The sequence below is a fragment of the Pygocentrus nattereri genome, chromosome 9 (assembly GCF_015220715.1).
Source record: "Pygocentrus nattereri isolate fPygNat1 chromosome 9, fPygNat1.pri, whole genome shotgun sequence".
Taxonomy (NCBI): domain Eukaryota; kingdom Metazoa; phylum Chordata; class Actinopteri; order Characiformes; family Serrasalmidae; genus Pygocentrus; species Pygocentrus nattereri.
This window is the reverse complement of record NC_051219.1, coordinates 11996904-12021903: the sequence shown is the minus strand read 5'-3', so window position 1 is coordinate 12021903 and position 25000 is coordinate 11996904. Positions and strand designations below refer to the sequence as shown.

General features: G+C 40.8%; 1 protein-coding gene across 6 annotated transcripts in view; it reads left to right on the top strand.

The window, feature by feature from the left end:
• The window catches only part of utrn (utrophin), a 327694-nt gene that overhangs the window by 24697 nt on the left and 277997 nt on the right, over positions 1-25000 (top strand). For all 6 annotated transcript variants that reach the window (XM_037541492.1, XM_037541493.1, XM_037541496.1 and 3 more), the window contains 2 exons: positions 9177-9238; positions 22548-22640. In XM_037541492.1, the coding sequence (XP_037397389.1) occupies positions 9177-9238; positions 22548-22640 (155 nt within the window). The remainder of the gene's footprint in view (positions 1-9176; positions 9239-22547; positions 22641-25000) is intronic.

Sequence of the window (25000 nt, the reverse complement as noted above, 5' to 3'; positions counted from 1 at the left end):
CTCAGTTGACGGTTCTGTAGAGAACACGTTTTGTAAATGTGATGTGTGAGAACCTTTTTAAAGGTTTTGAAGAAGTTCTGCGTGAAGTAAAAGGGATTGGAGGAACCATTAAACTGGTATAGAACCTTTCCATTATGTGAGCTTTTAAAAGGTTCTTCACACTCAGTATATATATATTTTTTTAAACATGGTTCTTTAGAGGTGCAAAACCAATTCTTCTTTTGCATCGCTCAGAGAACCTTTATGGCACCTTTTAAGAGCGTCTGTTGCTGGAGGGGGAAATAAAGCCTTTTTAAAAGTCTTTGTTAAAAACAGTCTGAACAAAACCTTCATACCAACCACAAAACTGCCACAATCAGATAAACAGTACAGCTTTTATCTCGGAGAGGTTCAGAAGCCGTTACTGAGAAAAGAAACTAGACAAAAACGAATTTGTAAACAAAGTCAACTTCTAAGACTTCTAATACCTTTTTTTTGACAGTTTTAACAGCAGCGAGACTTTACATTGCAAACTGGCGCTTGGTGCTTTCCTCTGAGTGCCTTCAGCTGTCCAATGACAATGTGTCCAATGACGATCGGGGGGGGGGGGGGGGGGGGGGTCGGGTTTTCTTTCAACAGCTATGATATGGAATCACTGTGGTGATATGTCATAACTATATATGTTATATGAAATGTTATATTATATTATATGAAATCCACTGTATCTTGGTCCAGTGTACTAAATATTCTAATGAGAGAATGTGCCAGGCATAGACAGGAACCACAAGGTTGTGGCACAAGGCCTGCACCCGACCCCCAAGCACTGATAAGAGCCGTGGGAAGCAGCATGAGCAAAACCAGCGTCAGCCAAGAGGGGGAGAGATCCTTGTTTCATGCAAAGCGTTCTTTTAAGTGTTTCTGGTTCTAGATTGAACCGTTTTCCGTATTAAAGAACCCCCGCCAAAACACCATTAAGTATGTAGAGGTACATTATTAGGTTTATTTGTGTAGTTGTGACTGCCCCAGTACAGAACGGTGTACAGCATGTACAAAACAGCGTGAGCCGATCTGACACGATGTACCTGAAGAATCTGTAATGACTCCACCTGAAAGACGAGCCCGTCTCAGCTGTGTGATCTACTACAGCTGTGATCCGAAAAGACCAGAAATGCTGAAAAACGGCAGAACAGTTCAGAACCGAACACAATAACTGTGCCCAAATCTGAACTGCCTTTTTTGTTTGTTTATTTTTTTGGTGAAATAGTTCAACATCATCACTCCATCTTATCAGCGTTAGGTCACCATGGAGACCTGTCATGCAGTCATAAGGGCGACCTGTGGGGCCGGTCACGCATTGGCCCTGTGGGTGCTGGGTATGCAGCCGCACAGAGCGATGTGTGTGCTCTGTCAGTGGAGCACAGCATATCCTACCATCCTCGTCCCATCTCCGTCTGCTCTCCCTCCCTCTTCTTTCTCCTTTACTTCCCTCACTCCTTGCATTCTTCTGTCACTCCTCTGCTGAAGGAACGACAGGGCAGAAGACGAGGAGCGAATGAGCGCTTTTACTTTTCTTTTAATGCTCCTGCTTCCCCTTTCGCTGCTCTGCCGTCAGCATCATGGCTGAATTTAAGCTTACTCTCAGAGGTAGGGCCGCATGCATGTGTGGTGTTGTGTGGGAAGGTGTTGACAGGGGCAAGGGCCGCGGTTATATACGTGTGTTGAAAAAAAGCTGCCCTTAGGGCCAGGTGTCATTAAACTGTGGTATAAATTATTACAATTACATTTTTTATGTGTTTATCTTGTTTGTTTTTGCCTTGCATATATGAAGTGCATTGGGATACTGTTGTGGAGGAAATCTACTATATGCAGTATTGTGCATTAGCCAGGAGCTACTTTACTACGTTGTTTACTTTTCCTGTCAAAACGACAACTAGGCACAAGTTATTCATTTTCAGGAGATATTATTGAGGGAATAAGATAATCCGCTGACATAAGGAAGGGAAAAGTCAAAAGAAAAAGGTGCAAAGACAATTGAAAGATGCAAAGACAATTGAATTCCTAAGAACCACCCGGAAGACCTGGTAGACCCCGAACACAGTCTCCATCAGATAAACAGCACATAAAGAGCTCTAGTCTGGGAGAGAGAGGAGAAAATCAAGCTGCTTCAGATCTGAAAACATCCACAGGTGCTTCTGTACATCCTTCCACTGTGAGAAGACGACTCGGCGCTATGAGTCTGAAAGGTGTAGCTGTTAAGAAGACATTACTGATGTCAGATTTCTGAGGAATACTGAATGAAAGGCTGTTGAAAAGAATGGAAGCTGTAATAAAGATAGAGTGGAATATAAAACATTTGGGTTATATTCAGTTGTTGCGGCGAGTGTGTAATGTTCTGTTAAACATGTTTTCTGCTGAAATACTTACTCAATGACCATTTTGAGTGGACCTGAATTAATTGAAGCATGGTGTTCTGTGCAGGCCTTGGAGAAACATGAAACGCAGGAAATTTGTCAGTTGAAATGGGTTGAATTGAGTCGTAGAAAATTTGGCAACTTCTTTTTGAAGTTCTGAGTTCATTTGAATATGTGTTTTCAGTCGAAGTGCTCGAGGTTGTGCAGTCGGCTTAACGAAACTCATTTTTGTTGGGTAGAGAGAGTGCCGGGTCAACGTGACCCCACTTCTGCATGGAAAGGGTAACAGAGTTTGGCGCCATGTCAGTTTGACTAATCAGTGAACAGCTGCAAAAGCTTTTCGCTGTGCGTTATTACACTGTGCATTATCAGCACTTATGAGTATGAAGAGAAGGTTCATACTGACCTTTCAGTTTTTTGGAGGAAAATTAAGCTGTTTTTCAGCTTCCAGTAGCCAGCTCCCTGATGATTTTCATTGATGTCCTATAGTGACTTATCCTAGGTGAGAAACTAGAGGTCAGCATTTGGTTTTCTCAGCAATTCCCAGGCATATTTCATCTTCAGGCTTATTTTTCACGAAATACACTGAGAACAATGCAAAATGATGTTTTCCTTGAAAGTGTGATGTAGCACAGTCTTACTAAAAGGGTCCCACATAGTAGCGGAAATTTTACTTGACTTGAAATAATAGTGGACTTTTTCAGGTGCTACGTAGAGCCATTTCTTTAAGGTTAATGAACATATACAAGTGATTTTCCATCATTAAGAACCGTGTATGCATTCAATGCACGCTCACGGTTTCAAGTATAACCAGTGCCTTTACTAAAGAACGTGGAGTGGCGTGAGCACAAGTGGGTAAAGTGAATAGAGGCCGTATGTTAGTTTGGGGCCCCTGTACTTTGTGACCGGTTAGAATGTTCCGTTCCACTTTAAGTGGCACCACCAGAATGTAACTGCTGCACCATTTAAGGTGGAACGGAAGTTTTGAGTAAGAATTAGAAGCCAGTCTTGGCCCCGTGCATTGCAGCAGGTTCAGTTTGAGCTCAGGTCTCAAATTTAGCTGATCGGGTCAGACTTTAGGGTTGAGGGCACCAGTCGGGTTCGGGCTTTAGTGCTCTACCCTGTTGTAGTAGTGCATTTGCACTATAGTACAAGCGCTCTTTCTGCTCGAATCAGTTTGTTTTTGTGAGTGGTGGCGTTTTCTCCACGGGGAAACATTAAGCAGGGATCCATTTATGGTGTGGATTCTGCTCGTCTGGGAATGAGGCTGTGGGAGAGTGAGTGTATCTGCTTCTCTGAAAAAGTGTCAATTATTAACCACTGAGTGTGTTTAGTTTAGGTGTCAGCCGGTGCAGATTTTGATTGTTCTGCTCTTTACTGGAGACCCCAGTGTGTTTTTCTTAATATGCTTCAGTGCGAGGCCGTCGCTGTCGAATGTGTTAGTAATCGAGTAATCCTGTGATTGCTTTGCTGATAAACCCAGCTGTAGTCGATCACTGATACTATAGGTTTGTAATTTCATGAATAACTTTTATTCTTATTCTTTTGGTGAATGTGTATACAGATATAGATTATAGATGTAATCTAGCGTCCATGTGCCTACAGGATGTGCGTACACTTGAAGAGGGGGGGTCGGTTCCTATGGAGGAATGTCTGAAATAGCTGCCCGCAGAGTTTAGCTACTCGGTGAAGTTGTGTTCATCTTTGTTGTTCATACGAAGTCATACCATGCACTAATTCCCTGGATGTGGTTTGAGAAGTTCTGTGGAAGTTTTGGTGACTGTTGACCTCTAGTGTTTATTAGCTACACAAGCCTCATAGCTCCAGTGCTAAAATAGGGAAACAAATTTTGGATGCCAAACATGGCTTGGTTGCTGGACGCCATCTGGGATGGAGTATAAAAGTGTATACATTTGATTTTAACAGTGGAAAAACAGTGTCAAACTGTTGGAGTATAGTGTTTCAAAGATTCCAGAGGACTTTATTGGAAAATTATGTGTGTCCAGGTTTTTACCGTAAGAAAGACCAGTTAGAGTTTTATACATTAAACATATATTTAATATATCCTCCTGTTTACTCAGAAGGGCAGTTTTAATATAAGTTTTTAATCAAGTAATTGCGACAGCCTTTAATTCTGATTAGGAATCTAGATGCCGTGTTATTCCCACACAGACAAGCTCAGGCAAGTGTCCAGTGCAGCAGAGGAGGGACCTGCACTGAATTCTGGCAGCTTTATGCGTTCCGTAGAGTCACTAGTCAAAATATCTCTCATCTGTACTTTTACCTCGGCAGGTCATCATGGCATGCCATCTCACTCACACACACACACACACACACACACACACACACACACACACACACACACACACACACACACACACACAACCAGATAATAAGGGTGTAAACCTCTGACTTTAAACTCCTTTATATTCTTTTTGGCTCTTTAATAAAGAATAATAATAAAGTTATTCAGAGCTTCATAAAATTTCACCATAATTAAATCAGATTCTGGGGATGTTTGATTGGAACTGGCCAAATTGGAATTGGTAGGATTCTGCCAAGTCACTAGGCTGTCAGTCAGCAGTTGGCCAATGGCCTGTTTTGAAGCTGATTCATGTTGCAGTTTTTTAATGTTGATCGGTCTAGACCCGATGATGTTCGACTATTCAGATCTACTTTTGTTGGGCAGGTATGCGGTTTTTCATTTTGGGATTTCTATTTTATTTATTTATTTATTTATTTATTTATTTATTGAATGAATAAATGTAGACCATCTATAAAGGAGAACAGTGAAATACTGTAATGTTTGAGGTTCTGTTGAGAAACGCAGCTCAAGTTTAGGTTCCATAACACAGCTTTATTTTTAATTTGCTGAAAACGGCGCCAACAAAGCCTCCGCAGCGCTAACAGCTGAAAGCAGCCCTCTGCCTTACTCCTAAACCCACCGCTCCACCGCTCCAATATTCTTATATTGCATTTCTACATTTTCATTGCGCTGTTAAAATGTGGAATGTCACGCTAATGCAGACGTACTCTTAATGGTACCACTCCAGACAGCATGCGTTCCCAGGCAGCTGCAAACGGTGCCCTGCCTTACCTGACCCCTACTAGGGCCGTGATGTATTTGTACCTCAAATTACACCACGTCTGTAAGGAGCTGGTCAATCCGTGCATGCACTGTGCTGTTACTCCCTAGCCCGCCGCTGGGAGAGGCTGGTGGGGCTGGTAGACGGAGTGAAGCTGCGCTGTGAGCGCCGCAGTGCTCTGCGAGGAAAGTAGCTAGCCTGGAGATTCAGGTTTTACACGGGTGTCCGATGTGGATTTTCGCCATTGACCTCATAATTGCAGGTAACAGTTTCATTGTCTTTTTGTGCGTCGTACGACAAATATGGCCAGTTTGGCTGATTGGGGGGTTTCTAGCTGCTGATACTCTGACTCCCAACCGACGACGGACGCAGCTCAAGCTGAAGTAAATAAACGTGACCCATCGCTGCCCCCTAAAGTAAGAAGGCAACACTTGTGTTCTTTTTTGTTACGCCTGTGGTGTCGGAAAACACCCGTTTCCTGCTTTCTTTTATTGACATTTATGCTTTTATACACGTGGATTTGTTTATCTGACTGATGAGCGTTAATTGGTTTACTCTGTTCTTTTACAGAGTAACATGGTTGTGGAAGCTAACAGCTGTGGAAAATGCGTAGGTGCTGATGGAATAATTGTGACAGGCCTAAGACCAAGTTTACTGGGTTTGAATAGCCTGAGTGCTTCGTACTGGCCAGTAAAACGAGTACATGCATTGTTGAATAGAATTATAATCAATTAGAACTTTTGATGCAGTTGAATCATCTGATGAATCAATGATCAGCGCAACACGTACAAGCCCTTAGCCATTCAGCCAGAGAAGACAGTATAGCATGACTGACACACATATCTCTCTCTCTCTCTCTCTCTCTCTCTCTCTCTCTCTCTGAACACAATGCTCTCCATTCACTCATAAAGTCCCAGGAATTCCGGGGCTCAAGATAAAAGCACAGCATGTGTTTGCGGGCGTGTGTGCGTATGTCAAGGAGGAAATGTGTCGTCAGAGTGTGTTGCTTGGTGTGTTCCTGTGTGTCTGACAGTGTTATTCTTTATTGCTCTTCAGCTAGACCTAAAAGGCTCATTATTTATTGAGATTGAAATCACATTTTTAACCAGTGGAAAGTGAAAGAGCTGCAGTTTTAATTCTAGGTTACATTTATCAACGTCCTTGTGAAGATTTAAGCAGGAAACTTTAACCTGGTAATGCTGATAAATGGATAACTACGGTCAGATAAAAGTACTATGCAGGTGCATATTTTGTTCATCCAGGTATAATCGGTGTAAATGTTCCCTCAAAGGTACAACAGTGGCTTTAAGGTTCCACTGTGTACCTTAAATAAGTTTTTCTCAGGGGTAATCGTACCTTTTCATGACCTAATTGTTTAAAACAGGACGGCCAAATAAGCCAGAAGTCGAGACGGGGTGTGTGGAGTCAATACAACTTAGAAAACATCATTTTCACTGGATTATGGTACAGTCATGCTCCCGGACTAAAGGGGGACCCTATCGGTGACAGTTTAGTATCTCTCTTTCTCACCTGTAGGTGAGTTGCAGTCAGACCCGTCACAAGAAACCAGACGCCGTGTTTTATGCAATACTACCGCAGCTGCCTGCAATCTGGCATGGCACACTGAGCGTGCAAGCCTCAAGGTTCAAGCTAGAATAAGTGATGTTATCTTTTTGCATAGAATCCTTAGACCTGCACACTTAAAGATGGTTCTTCAAGGGTTCTTTAGCAAAGAAATGGTTATATACAGAACCTTTTTGAGAAGGGATCTATATAGCATCAAAATGGGTTCTTCTATTGTTACAGGCTTGATATCATAACCATAAAGTTTTTTTTGGTGTTATGTAGAACCCTTTAAAAAAAAAACTATAAAGAACCATCTACAGCACATTCTCCATCCATCTGAAGAACCATTTAGTGATGCAAAGATCCTGGTGGGGCTGGTAGATGAAGTGAGTGCTCTGCGAGGAAAGTAGCTGTTCAGATTTTACACGAGTGTCAGATGCGGATTTGACGACAAACATGGCCAGTTTGGCTGATTTTGCGGATTCCTAGCTGTTGATGCTTTGCGAGTCCAAACTGACGACGGACGCAGCTCAAGCTTCAATAAATGGTTCTATATAGAACCTTTTTGAAAAGGGTTCTTTAGCGCCCCAAAAGGGTTCTATTGTTATTGTATTTTGCTATTGTTACAGGCTTGACATCGTACCCGTAGAGGAACCTTTTTTTTGGTCCTATGTAAAACCCTTTTCAGAAAAGTTCTATATAGAACCATCTACAGCGCATTCTCCATAAATCTGAAGAACCATTTAGTGATGCAAATAAGCCTTTAATCAGGCACAGGGTTCTTTGAGCGTTCATGGTTGTGTATACAGCCTTTTTATGTACTAAAGAACGTAAGAACGTAGGTCTTGATTTATAGAAATTAGTTTCACTTTAATTGCACAGTATTGGGGTAAAAATGGTGTAATTACTGATTAAGTTGCTGTTTGTTTGTTTGTTGTTGCTGGATATTGAACTCTACCTTGCAGTATATTGAAGCCATATTGATTCCCTAATGTGACATGGTTAAAGATTAGCCTGCTGTATTTTGATCAGTGCTGTGGATAATTTGCTGTGTCTCTCAGGGAACAACATTACTTATCGCTGTTGTTGGAATAGGTGGAATGACAGACACACAGTCTGATCCAATCAGATCAAATCAAATCGTGAGGTGCCTAAAGATTCCCAGCCCTAATGTCAGACGTTTTTCCAAGTCATTGTGGGCTGTTTGTTTTGGTGTGTTCATCATGAAATTTACAGACGATATAAAGGCCAACAGGGCCTAAAAATGACTTTATTTTAAGAAAAGAGCTTCCTCTTCATTGTTTTTGACCAAATTAATTGACCTTTTGTAATTGACCCTGATTCATCCAAACCCGCTGAAGCTTTCATGTGGAGCTGTGATTGGTCAGGATGGGTTAGAGGACTCCTTTGCATATTGTAGCCTTCTGTAATGCCAGTATTGACAGTAACATATAACGATTAACAAGCAGTATATTGTGCAGCCCATGTGCAAGAATATATGTTTGTGTGGTGGTCATATCCCTGTTCTCGGTGCTCCGCCTCTTCCCTCAGGCACATTCCAGTGTTTATGCTCCTCAGCCACTCTGCATGAACACACTCACATAACAGAGCAGATGACCCCAAAATCTGGTCATTTTAACCTTTGACACTGTCAGTGCTGGTGTACTCCGTGTCAGCACTGTGAGCGTGTGACCTGTTTATTTTGTCCAAGCATCACAGAGAAAGAGAATTAGTCCAGGAATCGGCGCCCCTCTGACCTTACAGCTACACTCATGAGGAGGTCAATAACGAGCCCAGATCTTCACTCTCAAACATCTGATAAACAGCCTGTGAAGTCAGACCTGACTGAAAAGTTGTTTAGCTCATATTAAAAGTTCTACAAGTTACATTAAGGCCATCAGTAGCTCATGTTTTCTTACAGCAGAAGGCTGAACTGATGAATGTGAGCATTAGATAGATTTTCCCTGTATGTTGATGGTTTGTTTTGTTCCGTTGAGTTTTCTTTAGAAATTGCAGCGCGAAGTGGTTTTCACAGTTGGAGGCTTTGGCTGAACTGACTCTGGCTATCAAGTGCAGTGCTTTATGAGTCAAAACCAACTCTCTCTCTCTCTCTCTCTCTCCTTCTCTCTCTCAGATGAACATGATGCGGTACAGAAAAAGACCTTCACAAAGTGGATCAACGCACAGTTCTCCAAGGTAACCAAACAGCAAACATTGCCAGCTCAGTGGAGCCCAAATTCCTAAAACCGCTCTTCAGCCCGTTGCATTTCTCATGGCTTCCTCGCCCAGACCGTTCTGGCAACTGTCCGGAACCCAGATGAAAAATTCTGTTCCAGAACCCAGTGGAGATTCAGAGTTGCACAGAGCTAAACTCGCCCTCCTCCGATGTGGTGGAAAGATTGTGTGGTATTTTTGACTGTTCAGCTTTAGCCAGCTCCCATTCTTCCTCAGCGGCCGGCTCCTTTGTGTTTTCCCTCTCCACTGCCGTTTACAGTACAGCTGTGGATGAGGGTCCACAGTTGCTTTCTACAATAGAGACACTTTGTTTCTGTTAAAATTATGTAAGATTGTTAAGTTAAAAATGAAAGAAGTCACATTACTACGTTAAAAAGTGGCTTCAACATGGCATCGCACTGCCTATGGTCGTCCTGAAATGTGAAGTCTGCGATGTAAATCAGGAGTCAGAACTTTTGTTTCAAGCTTGGCAGGAGTTTTTCATACAATTGTGTCTTTGCGGATTAGGCTTAAAAGAGGCTCCGGCTGGATAGCCCGGATATACAAATAGTTTCGATGATTTAGATAATGATTGATATCTGAGGGAATAAAGCCGAGCGAATGGCAGTGAATGGACAGGAAGGAGAAATGAAACCTGTTTTGTGAAATTTAGTTCTGTAGCCTTATTGGCCAACTTATCGTTAGCTCTGAGCAGCTGAGTTTCATGTTCTTAATGTACTGACTATATCCACAATACTGTGACTTGGAGATTTATGTTATGGAAGTGTAAGAATGCAGCTCATTTGTCACAATAGAAGTGATCATTTTCACATTGGCCACCTCTAAACAGAAAGTATTCACATCGTGTTCTGTTGGGTTGAGCTGTTTCAGTGCTGTCCACCATAAGAGTCCATTGGGTCACTATTTGCAGTCTTATTTACCATGTGAGGCCGTTTGGATGACCGACATTAAACCCTCCAGAAAAAGAAGGAAGTCCCCTGACGACCAGTGACCCTTTTTCTCATGGTTTCTCATGTGAACGTTCTCTCCCCACCCCTCTCTGTTTCTATGTTTTTGTCTCCCTCTTTCTTTTCCGCCCCTCCTTGTGTTCTTCTGTTGATGTATGTCAAGCATATTTATAGAAGGACAAGGGTGGTTGTCACCAGCAGCCAAATATGTCTCATCTGCCCCACGGTGCACTTTTCTTTCTAATTTTATAAGACATGCTCAAACCTTCGGAGAGGCAGCTGAATTTGAGACGATGGTTGATGCTGTGGGTGTGCATTTAGTAGTTAGCCCAGATGTGGGTGGCACAGGGGTTTTAATACAAGAGCTTTTTAAAGTGACAGATTGTTGAAGGATGAAATGACACCAGTTCCCCCTTTACTATGTATGTGGTCAGTCAGCCGAGACATGTTGGGTATTAAAAGTTGACTTTTTTAGTTTAGCGCTTGAGCTTGGAAGCTAATAGAGTTCGGAGTCACCAAATTGTATTGTGTTGTTTAAACTTTAAACTTTTATCTCCATGCAGATTGTGCTATAGAGCAGTGCAATATGACAGTATTTATCATTGTGGTGATAAATTACATCACTATGCCACAATATATACTTTCCTAAGCATATCGTTAACATCATCAGGCCTTAAACACTTCCCAAGTGCATGTTTTTAATCAAACAGAGCATTTGATTTAACCTGCTGTTGCATAATGTTGCCTCAGGGCAACAAATTCATTTCCCTCACTTTACATTAACAATATACATATTTAAAGACAACAATAGGGTTAACAATGAAGGCTAAGAGTTTGAGTATGCCAATAAAAACATGTGCTTGGTCATACTGTCTCTTTAAATCTCTTTTAAATTGAGTATGAGCTTTTTTGGAGAAATATGTTTGTTGCTTAGAAGCAACATTGTGCAACAGTGGAATGGATTTAGCCTGTCACAAGCCAGGTCTCACCACTTCAGGGAGTATGGTGCTATATCATTTCTTCCCATTGTCGCACAGTGTTGCCTCAAGGCAACATACTCCAAATTGACCCCTGCATGCATTCTAATATTCATTTGAATGTTTTTGAATTTAATATTCCTGTCTGAGAAAAAAAATAAATAAAGGACCGTCTTATGCAAGAAAAGCGAATAGATTTTTTAAAAATTGCTCTCATAATTCATGCAGTAGAGGGTTCATTGGATTTAGTGCAGCATAATTTGGGGGCAGTCGAGGGCTGGAGGTTAGGGAACTGACAGAGCTGACAGCACATGACTGAGGTGTCCTTGAGCAGGACACCTAACCCCCAATTGCTCCCCAGGCGCCGTGGATAGGGCTGCCCCCTAGTGTGTGTGTGTGTGTGTGTGTGTGTGTGTGTGTGTGTGTGTGTGTGTGTGTGTTCACTAGTGTGTATGTGGTGTTTCACTTCATGGATGGGTTAAATGCGGAGGTGGAATTTCCCCGTTTGTGGGATTAATAAAGTATCACTTAATGTGTGAAATGGTGAGTACGAGTGATTGTATTCATAGCTTTTAATGCTGTTTTTAAAATGTGGCACTACTTTGTTGTTGTAACTTGTCAGACGTCATATAAAGTAAATATTGCAACACATCATGTATCATAAACTTCCTGAAGTATTGTGATGTTGCATGTTTCCATATTGAGCACCTCTCACTTGTCACAAGTCTAGTGGTACAGATCCATGTATTACTGGGCTCTGTTGAGGGTGCTAAATCAGAGCTTCAGACTTGTCTGTTGTGGTGTGGTGAGCGCTGGGGAACGCTAGCACTGCTGATATTGTGGGCACTACAAAGCAGAGGCGTCTTGCTCAGAGGTCAATTTAACTTTAACCCGTCTAGCCAGCTTCTGTTTAGGAAGTATGTGGTGACCTGAGGTGTGCAGTTTGCGTGATGGTGGTTGTAGCTCCAGTGTAAAAGTGAAGAAGCAGGCTTCAAACGCCGAACATGTCTTGGCTAACGCACTACATTTGGGGTAGTGGGGGGGGGGTGTACATTTGATTTGCCGAACTGTTGCATTAATGTATATTTTTAGCAGTTTTTCAGCTGCTGCTGTAGCACCATGACCGGTCCAGGGAGGCCAAAGGAAAGGAAAAGCAAGTTTTCTGCGTAAAGGTTGCTGTTGCCATTCGTACAGAGCAGCCTAAGCACTCTGTTAGTGTTACACACTCATGCTTTGGTCATGCCAGTCTGAGGCCCCTGGAGGAGCTTAGTTAAGGCTGAAGAGACCCCCGTCACGCTTTAATTAACCTTCTGTGTGTTAATGAACACGCGCACGAAGACCAGACCGGCAGGTCAGAGTGATCATGCTTGGATACTTGGAAATAAAGTATGTTGTCTGACATACTCTGATAGTAATTAGAGACCATATTAGTTCTCTATAGTGCTCTAAATAGCGCTCTAATGTAGGGAACAGTGATTAGAGACCGTTTCTGTTCTCTGTAGTGTTCTATATAGCGCTCTAATGTAGAGAACAGTGATTAGAGACCGTTTCTGTTCTCTATAGTGTTCTATATAGCGCTGTAATGTAGGGAACAGTGATTAGAGACCGTTTCTGTTCTCTATAGTGCTCTAAATAGCGCTCTAATGTAGGGAACAGTGATTAGAGACCGTTTCTGTTCTCTGTAGTGTTCTATATAGCGCTCTAATGTAGGGAACAGTGATTAGAGACCGTTTCTGTTCTTTATAGTGTTCTATATAGCGCTCTAATGTAGAGATCAGTGATTAGAGACCGTTTCTGTTCTCTATAGTGTTCTATATAGCGCTCTAATGTAGGGAACAGTGATTAGAGACCGTTTCTGTTCTCTATAGTGTTCTATATAGCGCTGTAATGTAGAGAACAGTGATTAGAGACCGTTTCTGTTCTCTATAGTGTTCTATATAGCGCTCTAATGTAGGGAACAGTGATTAGAGACCGTTTCTGTTCTCTATAGTGTTCTATATAGCGCTCTAATGTAGGGAACAGTGATTAGAGACCGTTTCTGTTCTTTATAGTGTTCTATATAGCGCTCTAATGTAGGGAACAGTGATTAGAGACCGTTTCTGTTCTCTATAGTGTTCTATATAGCGCTCTAATGTAGGGAACAGTGATTAGAGACCGTTTCTGTTCTCTATAGTGTTCTATATAGCGCTCTAATGTAGAGAACAGTGATTAGAGACCGTTTCTGTTCTCTATAGTGTTCTATATAGCGCTCTAATGTAGGGAACAGTGATTAGAGACCGTTTCTGTTCTCTATAGTGTTCTATATAGCGCTCTAATGTAGGGAACGGTGATTAGAGACCGTTTCTGTTCTCTATAGTGTTCTATATAGCGCTGTAATGTAGGGAACGGTGATTAGAGACCGTTTCTGTTCTCTATAGTGTTCTATATAGCGCTCTAATGTAGAGATCAGTGATTAGAGACCGTTTCTGTTCTCTATAGTGTTCTATATAGCGCTCTAATGTAGAGATCAGTGATTAGAGACCGTTTCTGTTCTCTATAGTGTTCTATATAGCGCTCTAATGTAGGGAACAGTGATTAGAGACCGTTTCTGTTCTCTATAGTGTTCTATATAGCGCTGTAATGTAGAGAACAGTGATTAGAGACCGTTTCTGTTCTCTGTAGTGTTCTATATAGTGCTCTAATGTAGGGAACAGTGATTAGAGACCGTTTCTGTTCTCTGTAGTGTTCTATATAGCGCTCTAATGTAGGGAACAGTGATTCGAGACCGTTTCTGTTCTCTATAGTGTTCTATATAGCGTTCTAATGTAGGGAACAGTGATTAGAGACCGTTTCTGTTCTCTGTAGTGTTCTATATAGCGCTCTAATGTAGGGAACAGTGATTAGAGACCGTTTCTGTTCTCTGTAGTGTTCTATATAGCGCTCTAATGTAGGGAACAGTGATTAGAGACCGTTTCTGTTCTCTGTAGTGTTCTATATAGCGCTCTAATGTAGGGAACAGTGATTAGAGACCGTTTCTGTTCTCTGTAGTGTTCTATATAGCGCTCTAATGTAGGGAACAGTGATTAGAGACCGTTTCTGTTCTCTATAGTGTTCTATATAGCGCTCTAATGTAGAGATCAGTGATTAGAGACCGTTTCTGTTCTATATAGCGCTCTAATGTAGAGAACGGTGATTAGAGACCGTTTCTGTTCTCTATAGTGTTCTATATAGTGCTGTAATGTAGGGAACGGTGATTAGAGACCGTTTCTGTTCTCTATAGTGTTCTATATAGCGCTCTAATGTAGGGAACAGTGATTAGAGACCGTTTCTGTTCTCTATAGTGTTCTATATAGTGCTGTAATGTAGGGAACAGTGATTAGAGACCGTTTCTGTTCTCTATAGTGTTCTATATAGTGCTGTAATGTAGAGAACAGTGATTAGAGACCGTTTCTGTTCTCTGTAGTGTTCTATATAGCGCTCTAATGTAGAGATCAGTGATTAGAGACCGTTTCTGTTCTCTATAGTGTTCTATATAGCGCTCTAATGTAGGGAACAGTGATTAGAGACCGTTTCTGTTCTCTATAGTGTTCTATATAGCGCTCTAATGTAGGGAACAGTGATTAGAGACCGTTTCTGTTCTCTATAGTGTTCTATATAGCGCTCTAATGTAGGGAACAGTGATTAGAGACCGTTTCTGTTCTCTATAGTGTTCTATATAGCGCTCTAATGTAGGGAACAGTGATTAGAGACCGTTTCTGTTCTCTATAGTGTTCTATATAGCGCTGTAATGTAGGGAACAGTGATTAGAGACCGTTTCTGTTCTCTATAGTGTTCTATATAGTGCTCTAATGTAGGGAACAGTGATTAGAGACCGTTTCTGTTCTTTATAGTGTTCTATATAGCGCTCTAATGTAGAGAACAGTGATTAGAGACCGTTTCTGTTCTCTATAGTGTTCTATATAGCGCTCTAATGTAGAGAACAGTGATTAGAGACCGTTTCTGTTCTCTATAGTGTTCTATATAGCGCTCTAATGTAGGGAACAGTGATTAGAGACCGTTTCTGTTCTCTATAGTGTTCTATATAGCGCTGTAATGTAGAGAACAGTGATTAGAGACCGTTTCTGTTCTCTATAGTGTTCTATATAGCGCTCTAATGTAGGGAACAGTGATTAGAGACCGTTTCTGTTCTCTATAGTGTTCTATATAGCGCTCTAATGTAGGGAACAGTGATTAGAGACCGTTTCTGTTCTTTATAGTGTTCTATATAGCGCTCTAATGTAGAGAACAGTGATTAGAGACCGTTTCTGTTCTCTATAGTGTTCTATATAGCGCTCTAATGTAGGGAACAGTGATTAGAGACCGTTTCTGTTCTCTATAGTGTTCTATATAGCGCTCTAATGTAGGGAACAGTGATTAGAGACCGTTTCTGTTCTCTATAGTGTTCTATATAGCGCTCTAATGTAGAGAACAGTGATTAGAGACCGTTTCTGTTCTCTATAGTGTTCTATATAGCGCTCTAATGTAGGGAACAGTGATTAGAGACCGTTTCTGTTCTCTATAGTGTTCTATATAGCGCTCTAATGTAGGGAACGGTGATTAGAGACCGTTTCTGTTCTCTATAGTGTTCTATATAGCGCTGTAATGTAGGGAACGGTGATTAGAGACCGTTTCTGTTCTCTATAGTGTTCTATATAGCGCTCTAATGTAGAGATCAGTGATTAGAGACCGTTTCTGTTCTCTATAGTGTTCTATATAGCGCTCTAATGTAGAGATCAGTGATTAGAGACCGTTTCTGTTCTCTATAGTGTTCTATATAGCGCTCTAATGTAGGGAACAGTGATTAGAGACCGTTTCTGTTCTCTATAGTGTTCTATATAGCGCTGTAATGTAGAGAACAGTGATTAGAGACCGTTTCTGTTCTCTGTAGTGTTCTATATAGTGCTCTAATGTAGGGAACAGTGATTAGAGACCGTTTCTGTTCTCTATAGTGTTCTATATAGCGCTCTAATGTAGGGAACAGTGATTCGAGACCGTTTCTGTTCTCTATAGTGTTCTATATAGCGTTCTAATGTAGGGAACAGTGATTAGAGACCGTTTCTGTTCTCTGTAGTGTTCTATATAGCGCTCTAATGTAGGGAACAGTGATTAGAGACCGTTTCTGTTCTCTGTAGTGTTCTATATAGCGCTCTAATGTAGGGAACAGTGATTAGAGACCGTTTCTGTTCTCTGTAGTGTTCTATATAGCGCTCTAATGTAGGGAACAGTGATTAGAGACCGTTTCTGTTCTCTGTAGTGTTCTATATAGCGCTCTAATGTAGGGAACAGTGATTAGAGACCGTTTCTGTTCTCTATAGTGTTCTATATAGCGCTCTAATGTAGAGATCAGTGATTAGAGACCGTTTCTGTTCTATATAGCGCTCTAATGTAGAGAACGGTGATTAGAGACCGTTTCTGTTCTCTATAGTGTTCTATATAGTGCTGTAATGTAGGGAACGGTGATTAGAGACCGTTTCTGTTCTCTATAGTGTTCTATATAGCGCTCTAATGTAGGGAACAGTGATTAGAGACCGTTTCTGTTCTCTATAGTGTTCTATATAGTGCTGTAATGTAGGGAACAGTGATTAGAGACCGTTTCTGTTCTCTATAGTGTTCTATATAGTGCTGTAATGTAGAGAACAGTGATTAGAGACCGTTTCTGTTCTCTGTAGTGTTCTATATAGCGCTCTAATGTAGAGATCAGTGATTAGAGACCGTTTCTGTTCTCTATAGTGTTCTATATAGCGCTCTAATGTAGGGAACAGTGATTAGAGACCGTTTCTGTTCTCTATAGTGTTCTATATAGCGCTCTAATGTAGGGAACAGTGATTAGAGACCGTTTCTGTTCTCTATAGTGTTCTATATAGCGCTCTAATGTAGGGAACAGTGATTAGAGACCGTTTCTGTTCTCTATAGTGTTCTATATAGCGCTCTAATGTAGGGAACAGTGATTAGAGACCGTTTCTGTTCTCTATAGTGTTCTATATAGCGCTGTAATGTAGGGAACAGTGATTAGAGACCGTTTCTGTTCTCTATAGTGTTCTATATAGTGCTCTAATGTAGGGAACAGTGATTAGAGACCGTTTCTGTTCTTTATAGTGTTCTATATAGCGCTCTAATGTAGAGAACAGTGATTAGAGACCGTTTCTGTTCTCTATAGTGTTCTATATAGCGCTCTAATGTAGAGAACAGTGATTAGAGACCGTTTCTGTTCTCTATAGTGTTCTATATAGCGCTCTAATGTAGGGAACAGTGATTAGAGACCGTTTCTGTTCTCTATAGTGTTCTATATAGCGCTGTAATGTAGAGAACAGTGATTAGAGACCGTTTCTGTTCTCTATAGTGTTCTATATAGCGCTCTAATGTAGGGAACAGTGATTAGAGACCGTTTCTGTTCTCTATAGTGTTCTATATAGCGCTCTAATGTAGGGAACAGTGATTAGAGACCGTTTCTGTTCTTTATAGTGTTCTATATAGCGCTCTAATGTAGGGAACAGTGATTAGAGACCGTTTCTGTTCTTTATAGTGTTCTATATAGCGCTCTAATGTAGAGAACAGTGATTAGAGACCGTTTCTGTTCTCTATAGTGTTCTATATAGCGCTCTAATGTAGGGAACAGTGATTAGAGACCGTTTCTGTTCTCTATAGTGTTCTATATAGCGCTCTAATGTAGGGAACAGTGATTAGAGACCGTTTCTGTTCTCTATAGTGTTCTATATAGCGCTCTAATGTAGAGAACAGTGATTAGAGACCGTTTCTGTTCTCTATAGTGTTCTATATAGCGCTCTAATGTAGGGAACAGTGATTAGAGACCGTTTCTGTTCTCTATAGTGTTCTATATAGCGCTCTAATGTAGGGAACGGTGATTAGAGACCGTTTCTGTTCTCTATAGTGTTCTATAAAGCGCTCTAATGTAGAGATCGGTGATTAGAGACCGTTTCTGTTCTCTATAGTGTTCTATATAGCGCTCTAATGTAGGGAACAGTGATTAGAGACCGTTTCTGTTCTCTATAGTGTTCTATATAGCGCTGTAATGTAGAGAACAGTGATTAGAGACCGTTTCTGTTCTCTGTAGTGTTCTATATAGTGCTCTAATGTAGGGAACAGTGATTAGAGACCGTTTCTGTTCTCTATAGTGTTCTATATAGCGCTCTAATGTAGGGAACAGTGATTCGAGACCGTTTCTGTTCTCTATAGTGTTCTATATAGCGTTCTAATGTAGGGAACAGTGATTAGAGACCGTTTCTGTTCTCTGTAGTGTTCTATATAGCGCTCTAATGTAGAGATCAGTGATTAGAGACCGTTTCTGTTCTCTATAGTGTTCTATATAGCGCTCTAATGTAGGGAACAGTGATTAGAGACCGTTTCTGTTCTCTATAGTGTTCTATATAGCGCTGTAATGTAGAGAACAGTGATTAGAGACCGTTTCTGTTCTCTGTAGTGTTCTATATAGTGCTCTAATGTAGGGAACAGTGATTAGAGACCGTTTCTGTTCTCTATAGTGTTCTATATAGCGCTCTAATGTAGGGAACAGTGATTCGAGACCGTTTCTGTTCTCTATAGTGTTCTATATAGCGTTCTAATGTAGGGAACAGTGATTAGAGACCGTTTCTGTTCTCTATAGTGTTCTATATAGCGTTCTAATGTAGGGAACAGTGATTAGAGACCGTTTCTGTTCTCTGTAGTGTTCTATATAGCGCTCTAATGTAGGGAACAGTGATTAGAGACCGTTTCTGTTCTCTATAGTGTTCTATATAGCGCTCTAATGTAGGGAACGGTGATTAGAGACCGTTTCTGTTCTCTATAGTGTTCTATATAGCGCTCTAATGTAGGGAACAGTGATTAGAGACCGTTTCTGTTCTCTATAGTGTTCTATATAGCGCTGTAATGTAGAGAACAGTGATTAGAGACCGTTTCTGTTCTCTGTAGTGTTCTATATAGTGCTCTAATGTAGGGAACAGTGATTAGAGACCGTTTCTGTTCTCTATAGTGTTCTATATAGCGCTCTAATGTAGGGAACAGTGATTCGAGACCGTTTCTGTTCTCTATAGTGTTCTATATAGCGTTCTAATGTAGGGAACAGTGATTAGAGACCGTTTCTGTTCTCTGTAGTGTTCTATATAGCGCTCTAATGTAGAGATCAGTGATTAGAGACCGTTTCTGTTCTCTATAGTGTTCTATATAGCGCTCTAATGTAGGGAACAGTGATTAGAGACCGTTTCTGTTCTCTATAGTGTTCTATATAGCGCTGTAATGTAGAGAACAGTGATTAGAGACCGTTTCTGTTCTCTGTAGTGTTCTATATAGTGCTCTAATGTAGGGAACAGTGATTAGAGACCGTTTCTGTTCTCTATAGTGTTCTATATAGCGCTCTAATGTAGGGAACAGTGATTCGAGACCGTTTCTGTTCTCTATAGTGTTCTATATAGCGTTCTAATGTAGGGAACAGTGATTAGAGACCGTTTCTGTTCTCTGTAGTGTTCTATATAGCGCTCTAATGTAGGGAACAGTGATTAGAGACCGTTTCTGTTCTCTATAGTGTTCTATATAGTGCTGTAATGTAGGGAACGGTGATTAGAGACCGTTTCTGTTCTCTATAGTGTTCTATATAGCGCTCTAATGTAGAGATCAGTGATTAGAGACCATTTCTGTTCTCTATAGTGTTCTATATAGCGCTCTAATGTAGGGAACAGTGATTAGAGACCGTTTCTGTTCTCTATAGTGTTCTATATAGTGCTGTAATGTAGAGAACAGTGATTAGAGACCGTTTCTGTTCTCTGTAGTGTTCTATATAGCGCTCTAATGTAGAGAACAGTGATTAGAGACCGTTTCTGTTCTCTGTAGTGTTCTATATAGCGCTCTAATGTAGGGAACAGTGATTAGAGACCGTTTCTGTTCTCTGTAGTGTTCTATATAGCGCTCTAATGTAGGGAACAGTGATTAGAGACCGTTTCTGTTCTCTATAGTGTTCTATATAGCGCTCTAATGTAGAGATCAGTGATTAGAGACCGTTTCTGTTCTCTATAGTGTTCTATATAGCGCTCTAATGTAGGGAACAGTGATTAGAGACCGTTTCTGTTCTCTATAGTGTTCTATATAGCGCTCTAATGTAGGGAACAGTGATTAGAGACCGTTTCTGTTCTCTATAGTGTTCTATATAGCGCTCTAATGTAGGGAACAGTGATTCGAGACCGTTTCTGTTCTCTATAGTGTTCTATATAGTGCTCTAATGTAGGGAACAGTGATTAGAGACCGTTTCTGTTCTATATAGCGCTCTAATGTAGAGATCAGTGATTAGAGACCGTTTCTGTTCTCTATAGTGTTCTATATAGCGCTCTAATGTAGGGAACAGTGATTAGAGACCGTTTCTGTTCTCTATAGTGTTCTATATAGCGCTCTAATGTAGGGAACCGTGATTCGAGACCGTTTCTGTTCTCTATAGTGTTCTATATAGCGCTCTAATGTAGGGAACAGTGATTAGAGACCGTTTCTGTTCTCTATAGTGTTCTATATAGCGCTGTAATGTAGGGAACAGTGATTAGAGACCGTTTTCTGTTCTCTATAGTGTTCTATATAGCACTCTAATGTAGAGATCAGTGATTAGAGAACGTTTCTGTTCTCTATAGTGTTCTACATAGCGCTCTAATATAGGGAACAGTGATTAGAGACCGTTTCTGTTCTCTATAGTGTTCTATATAGCGCTCTAATGTAGGGAACAGTGATTAGAGACCGTTTCTGTTCTCTATAGTGTTCTATATAGCGCTCTAATGTAGGGAACAGTGATTAGAGACCGTTTCTGTTCTCTATAGTGTTCTATATAGCGCTCTAATGTAGGGAACAGTGATTAGAGACCGTTTCTGTTCTCTATAGTGTTCTATATAGCGCTCTAATGTAGAGAACAGTGATTAGAGACCGTTTCTGTTCTCTATAGTGTTCTATATAGCGCTGTAATGTAGGGAACAGTGATTAGAGACCGTTTCTGTTCTCTATAGTGCTCTATATAGCGCTCTAATGTAGGGAACAGTGATTAGAGACCGTTTCTGTTCTCTATAGTGTTCTATATAGCGCTCTAATGTAGGGAACAGTGATTAGAGACCGTTTCTATTCTCTATAGTGTTCTATATAGCGCTGTAATGTAGGGAACAGTGATTAGAGACCGTTTCTGTTCTCTATAGTGTTCTATATAGCGCTCTAATGTAGGGAACAGTGATTAGAGACCGTTTCTGTTCTCTATAGTGTTCTATATAGCGCTCTAATGTAGGGAACAGTGATTAGAGACCGTTTCTGTTCTCTATAGTGTTCTATATAGCGCTCTAATGTAGGGAACAGTGATTAGAGACCGTTTCTGTTCTCTATAGTGTTCTATATAGCGCTCTAATGTAGGGAACAGTGATTAGAGACCGTTTCTGTTCTCTATAGTGTTCTATATAGCGCTGTAATGTAGGGAACAGTGATTAGAGACCGTTTCTGTTCTCTATAGTGTTCTATATAGTGCTCTAATGTAGGGAACAGTGATTAGAGACCGTTTCTGTTCTCTATAGTGTTCTATATAGCGCTCTAATGTAGGGAACAGTGATTAGAGACCGTTTCTGTTCTCTATAGTGTTCTATATAGCGCTCTAATGTAGGGAACAGTGATTAGAGACCGTTTCTGTTCTCTATAGTGTTCTATATAGCGCTCTAATGTAGGGAACAGTGATTAGAGACCGTTTCTGTTCTCTATAGTGTTCTATATAGCGCTCTAATGTAGGGAACAGTGATTAGAGACCGTTTCTGTTCTCTATAGTGTTCTATATAGCGCTCTAATGTAGGGAACAGTGATTAGAGACCGTTTCTGTTCTCTATAGTGTTCTATATAGCGCTCTAATGTAGGGAACAGTGATTAGAGACCGTTTCTGTTCTCTATAGTGTTCTATATAGCGCTCTAATGTAGGGAACAGTGATTAGAGACCGTTTCTATTCTCTATAGTGTTCTATATAGCGCTGTAATGTAGGGAACAGTGATTAGAGACCGTTTCTGTTCTCTATAGTGTTCTATATAGCGCTCTAATGTAGGGAACAGTGATTAGAGACCGTTTCTGTTCTCTATAGTGTTCTATATAGCGCTGTAATGTAGGGAACAGTGATTAGAGACCGTTTTCTGTTCTCTATAGTGTTCTATATAGCACTCTAATGTAGGGAACAGTGATTAGAGACCGTTTTCTGTTCTCTATAGTGATCTATATAGTAATAGGGACAAACAGGAACTTTTGTGCGACATTTCTGTGTTTTTATGTGTTTGAGGTCGTGGTCCTGGTATTAAAACTTTTTTTTTTAATGTTGTCTGTTGCAGACGGGGAAAGCAGCCATTAAGGACATGTTCTCTGACCTTAGAGATGGAAGGAAGCTCCTGGATCTGCTGGAGGGTCTCACAGGAACCACCCTGGTACGTGTGTGTTTGTGCTCTGTTGGTGCTGTGACCCTGTGAATGTGTATGCAAGGATGTAAATCTCTGACCTCACAGTGGTTCGATTGATTTTGACAACAGTTTTAAGTGATTTATTTATTTATTTATTTATTTTTTTGGGGGGGCAGTCATGGGCTGGAGGTTAGGGATCTGGCCCTGTGACCAGAAGGTTGCCGGTTCGATCCCCAGGGCCGACAGTCCATGACTGAGGTGTCCTTGAGCAAGACACCTAACCCCCAACTACAGCTTTAAACACATGCATCATGAAATTTTGGAGTAACTCAGAATGAATTCAGAATACACTTGAGTACACAAATTACTGAACTAATAGTGGCTATATAGCTAATAGTGGAATATAGATGATTACAAGAAAAACTAACATTTTGTTTTATTGGGACTGATAAACTATTAAGAATTCTTTGTCATGATTTTTCACGTTTGTCTTATTTGCTCAGATTTGACCCTAAAGAAGGTTTACACCTAGGGCTGGGCGATAAAACGATGTAACTTTCCTCGATAGAGCGATAAGAAAGGTTCAATAAATTTTCGATATAATACACACTTCTCACATTTCCATCCTCCAACGACAGCCCTGGTGGCGTTTTCTACTGCAAGGAAAGCAACACTACTCTGCTGTCGCCAGGAGAGGGCACACTTCTGACTTTTTCCACATGATTAGAGAGGGGGGGGGGGGGGTGACAAGTAAAAAAAAAAAAAGGGGTTACCAATATACTCTAGCAGCGGCTGAAACATGGAGTTATACATTCCCTGTTTGAGTGGAGCGAACGGCGATCCGTTCTTCTGTGACCAAGTGTGAATGACGAGATAAGTGGCGTAACTGTATTGTCCTACAGTGAACTCGCCTCTTTCCGTACATCCTAACAAGCTTTAGCGGCGTTAAGTCGTGTCTGCAGTGCTGTGGTAATGTGCCAAAGCGTCATATTTTAGTATTACTGCATTCCCGAGAAACGAAGGTCAAAAAACGAAGTGAGTTCATGCAACTTACGGACCAGATTTAAACGAAAACGAAACTTAGGAAGCTGTGAGGTGTTGGAGAGCGGGAGAGCGCTATCTTTCCAGGCTCGCTGTTCTTAACTAGAAGCAGCGTTCCATCACTCGCACAACACGGCAAATTGATGATACTGTAGATCAAACATGACACAAAAGCACCGCTTTCTGTTTAAACATGCGTAAAAGGAGGACTCCGCTTGTCTGGTGTTAGATATGTTGCGGTTCACCCCTCAAACCACTGTGATAGAACAGAAATCCAGTCATCGCTAGCCATGTTTGAACACGGTGATATGCTCTGATATGCATGCAGTAGGAGTGAAGTGGCTGTGCAATCCATTACTGACCTACTGAGGCAGGTAATGTTTACTGTTCATACTAAGATGAGAACCGTTCTGAACTGTTGTTGGCCACTTGTTTAGCATTTGTAACGGAATAGCTGAGGCAGCAAAAAAAAACAAAACTTTTTTTTTCTTAAATTATGAATACTACAAAAATTGTGGCTGTGCCTCATCAGACACTTTCTCCCACAGAAATAATAATTTGGCATTTATTGCGATATGTATCGATATCAAATGATATAACTATGTATTAACATTTTTGGCCATATCACCCAGCTCTGTTTATTCCCATATCAAAATCAGTGCAATTTGTTATTCACAGGGCTTCTTATGAATCTGAATATTGTGGAGTGAGAACAGTTTTCATTACCACTGCCCAGTGAGAGCAACACTGGCTAGATATTCTAGCCAATGAGTGTATATATCTGACATTTCATATTTATTCTATGCTACTGTGCAAAGGTTAAATACCACCTTTCATTTATTGCAGTGAATACAAACACTAAGTACAAGCTATTCATTTTTGTCAGAAGATATTTCTGAGGAGATTAGATATATAAGATAATCCACTTGCATAGGAAGGAATGTAAATGCCAAAAAAGTAAGTTTTCAGAAAATCTGTGGGTCTGAAAGGTTGTGTAGCTTTTAAGAAGCTGTTAATGAGTAAAGGAAATATAGCAAACTGGAAGCTAATTAGCAAATCAGATGACAAAAAAGCCGCTGTTCTCAATGGACTGACCACCTCAGAGTCTGGACGTCAGCATCGCGGAATGTGTTTGGGATTACTTGGATTGTGAGAAGCACAAAAAGCAACCGACTTCCAAGACTGAACTTTGGAGATGTGGAAAAATATCCCTGCAGATTTGTTTAAACTGAAAGTGAGTCTCCTGAAAAGAGTGGAAGCTGTAAAAAAGGTGAAAAGTGGACACACTAAATACTGGGGGAAAAAAAATACACAAAACAATGAGGAACAAACATATTGGCCATTTT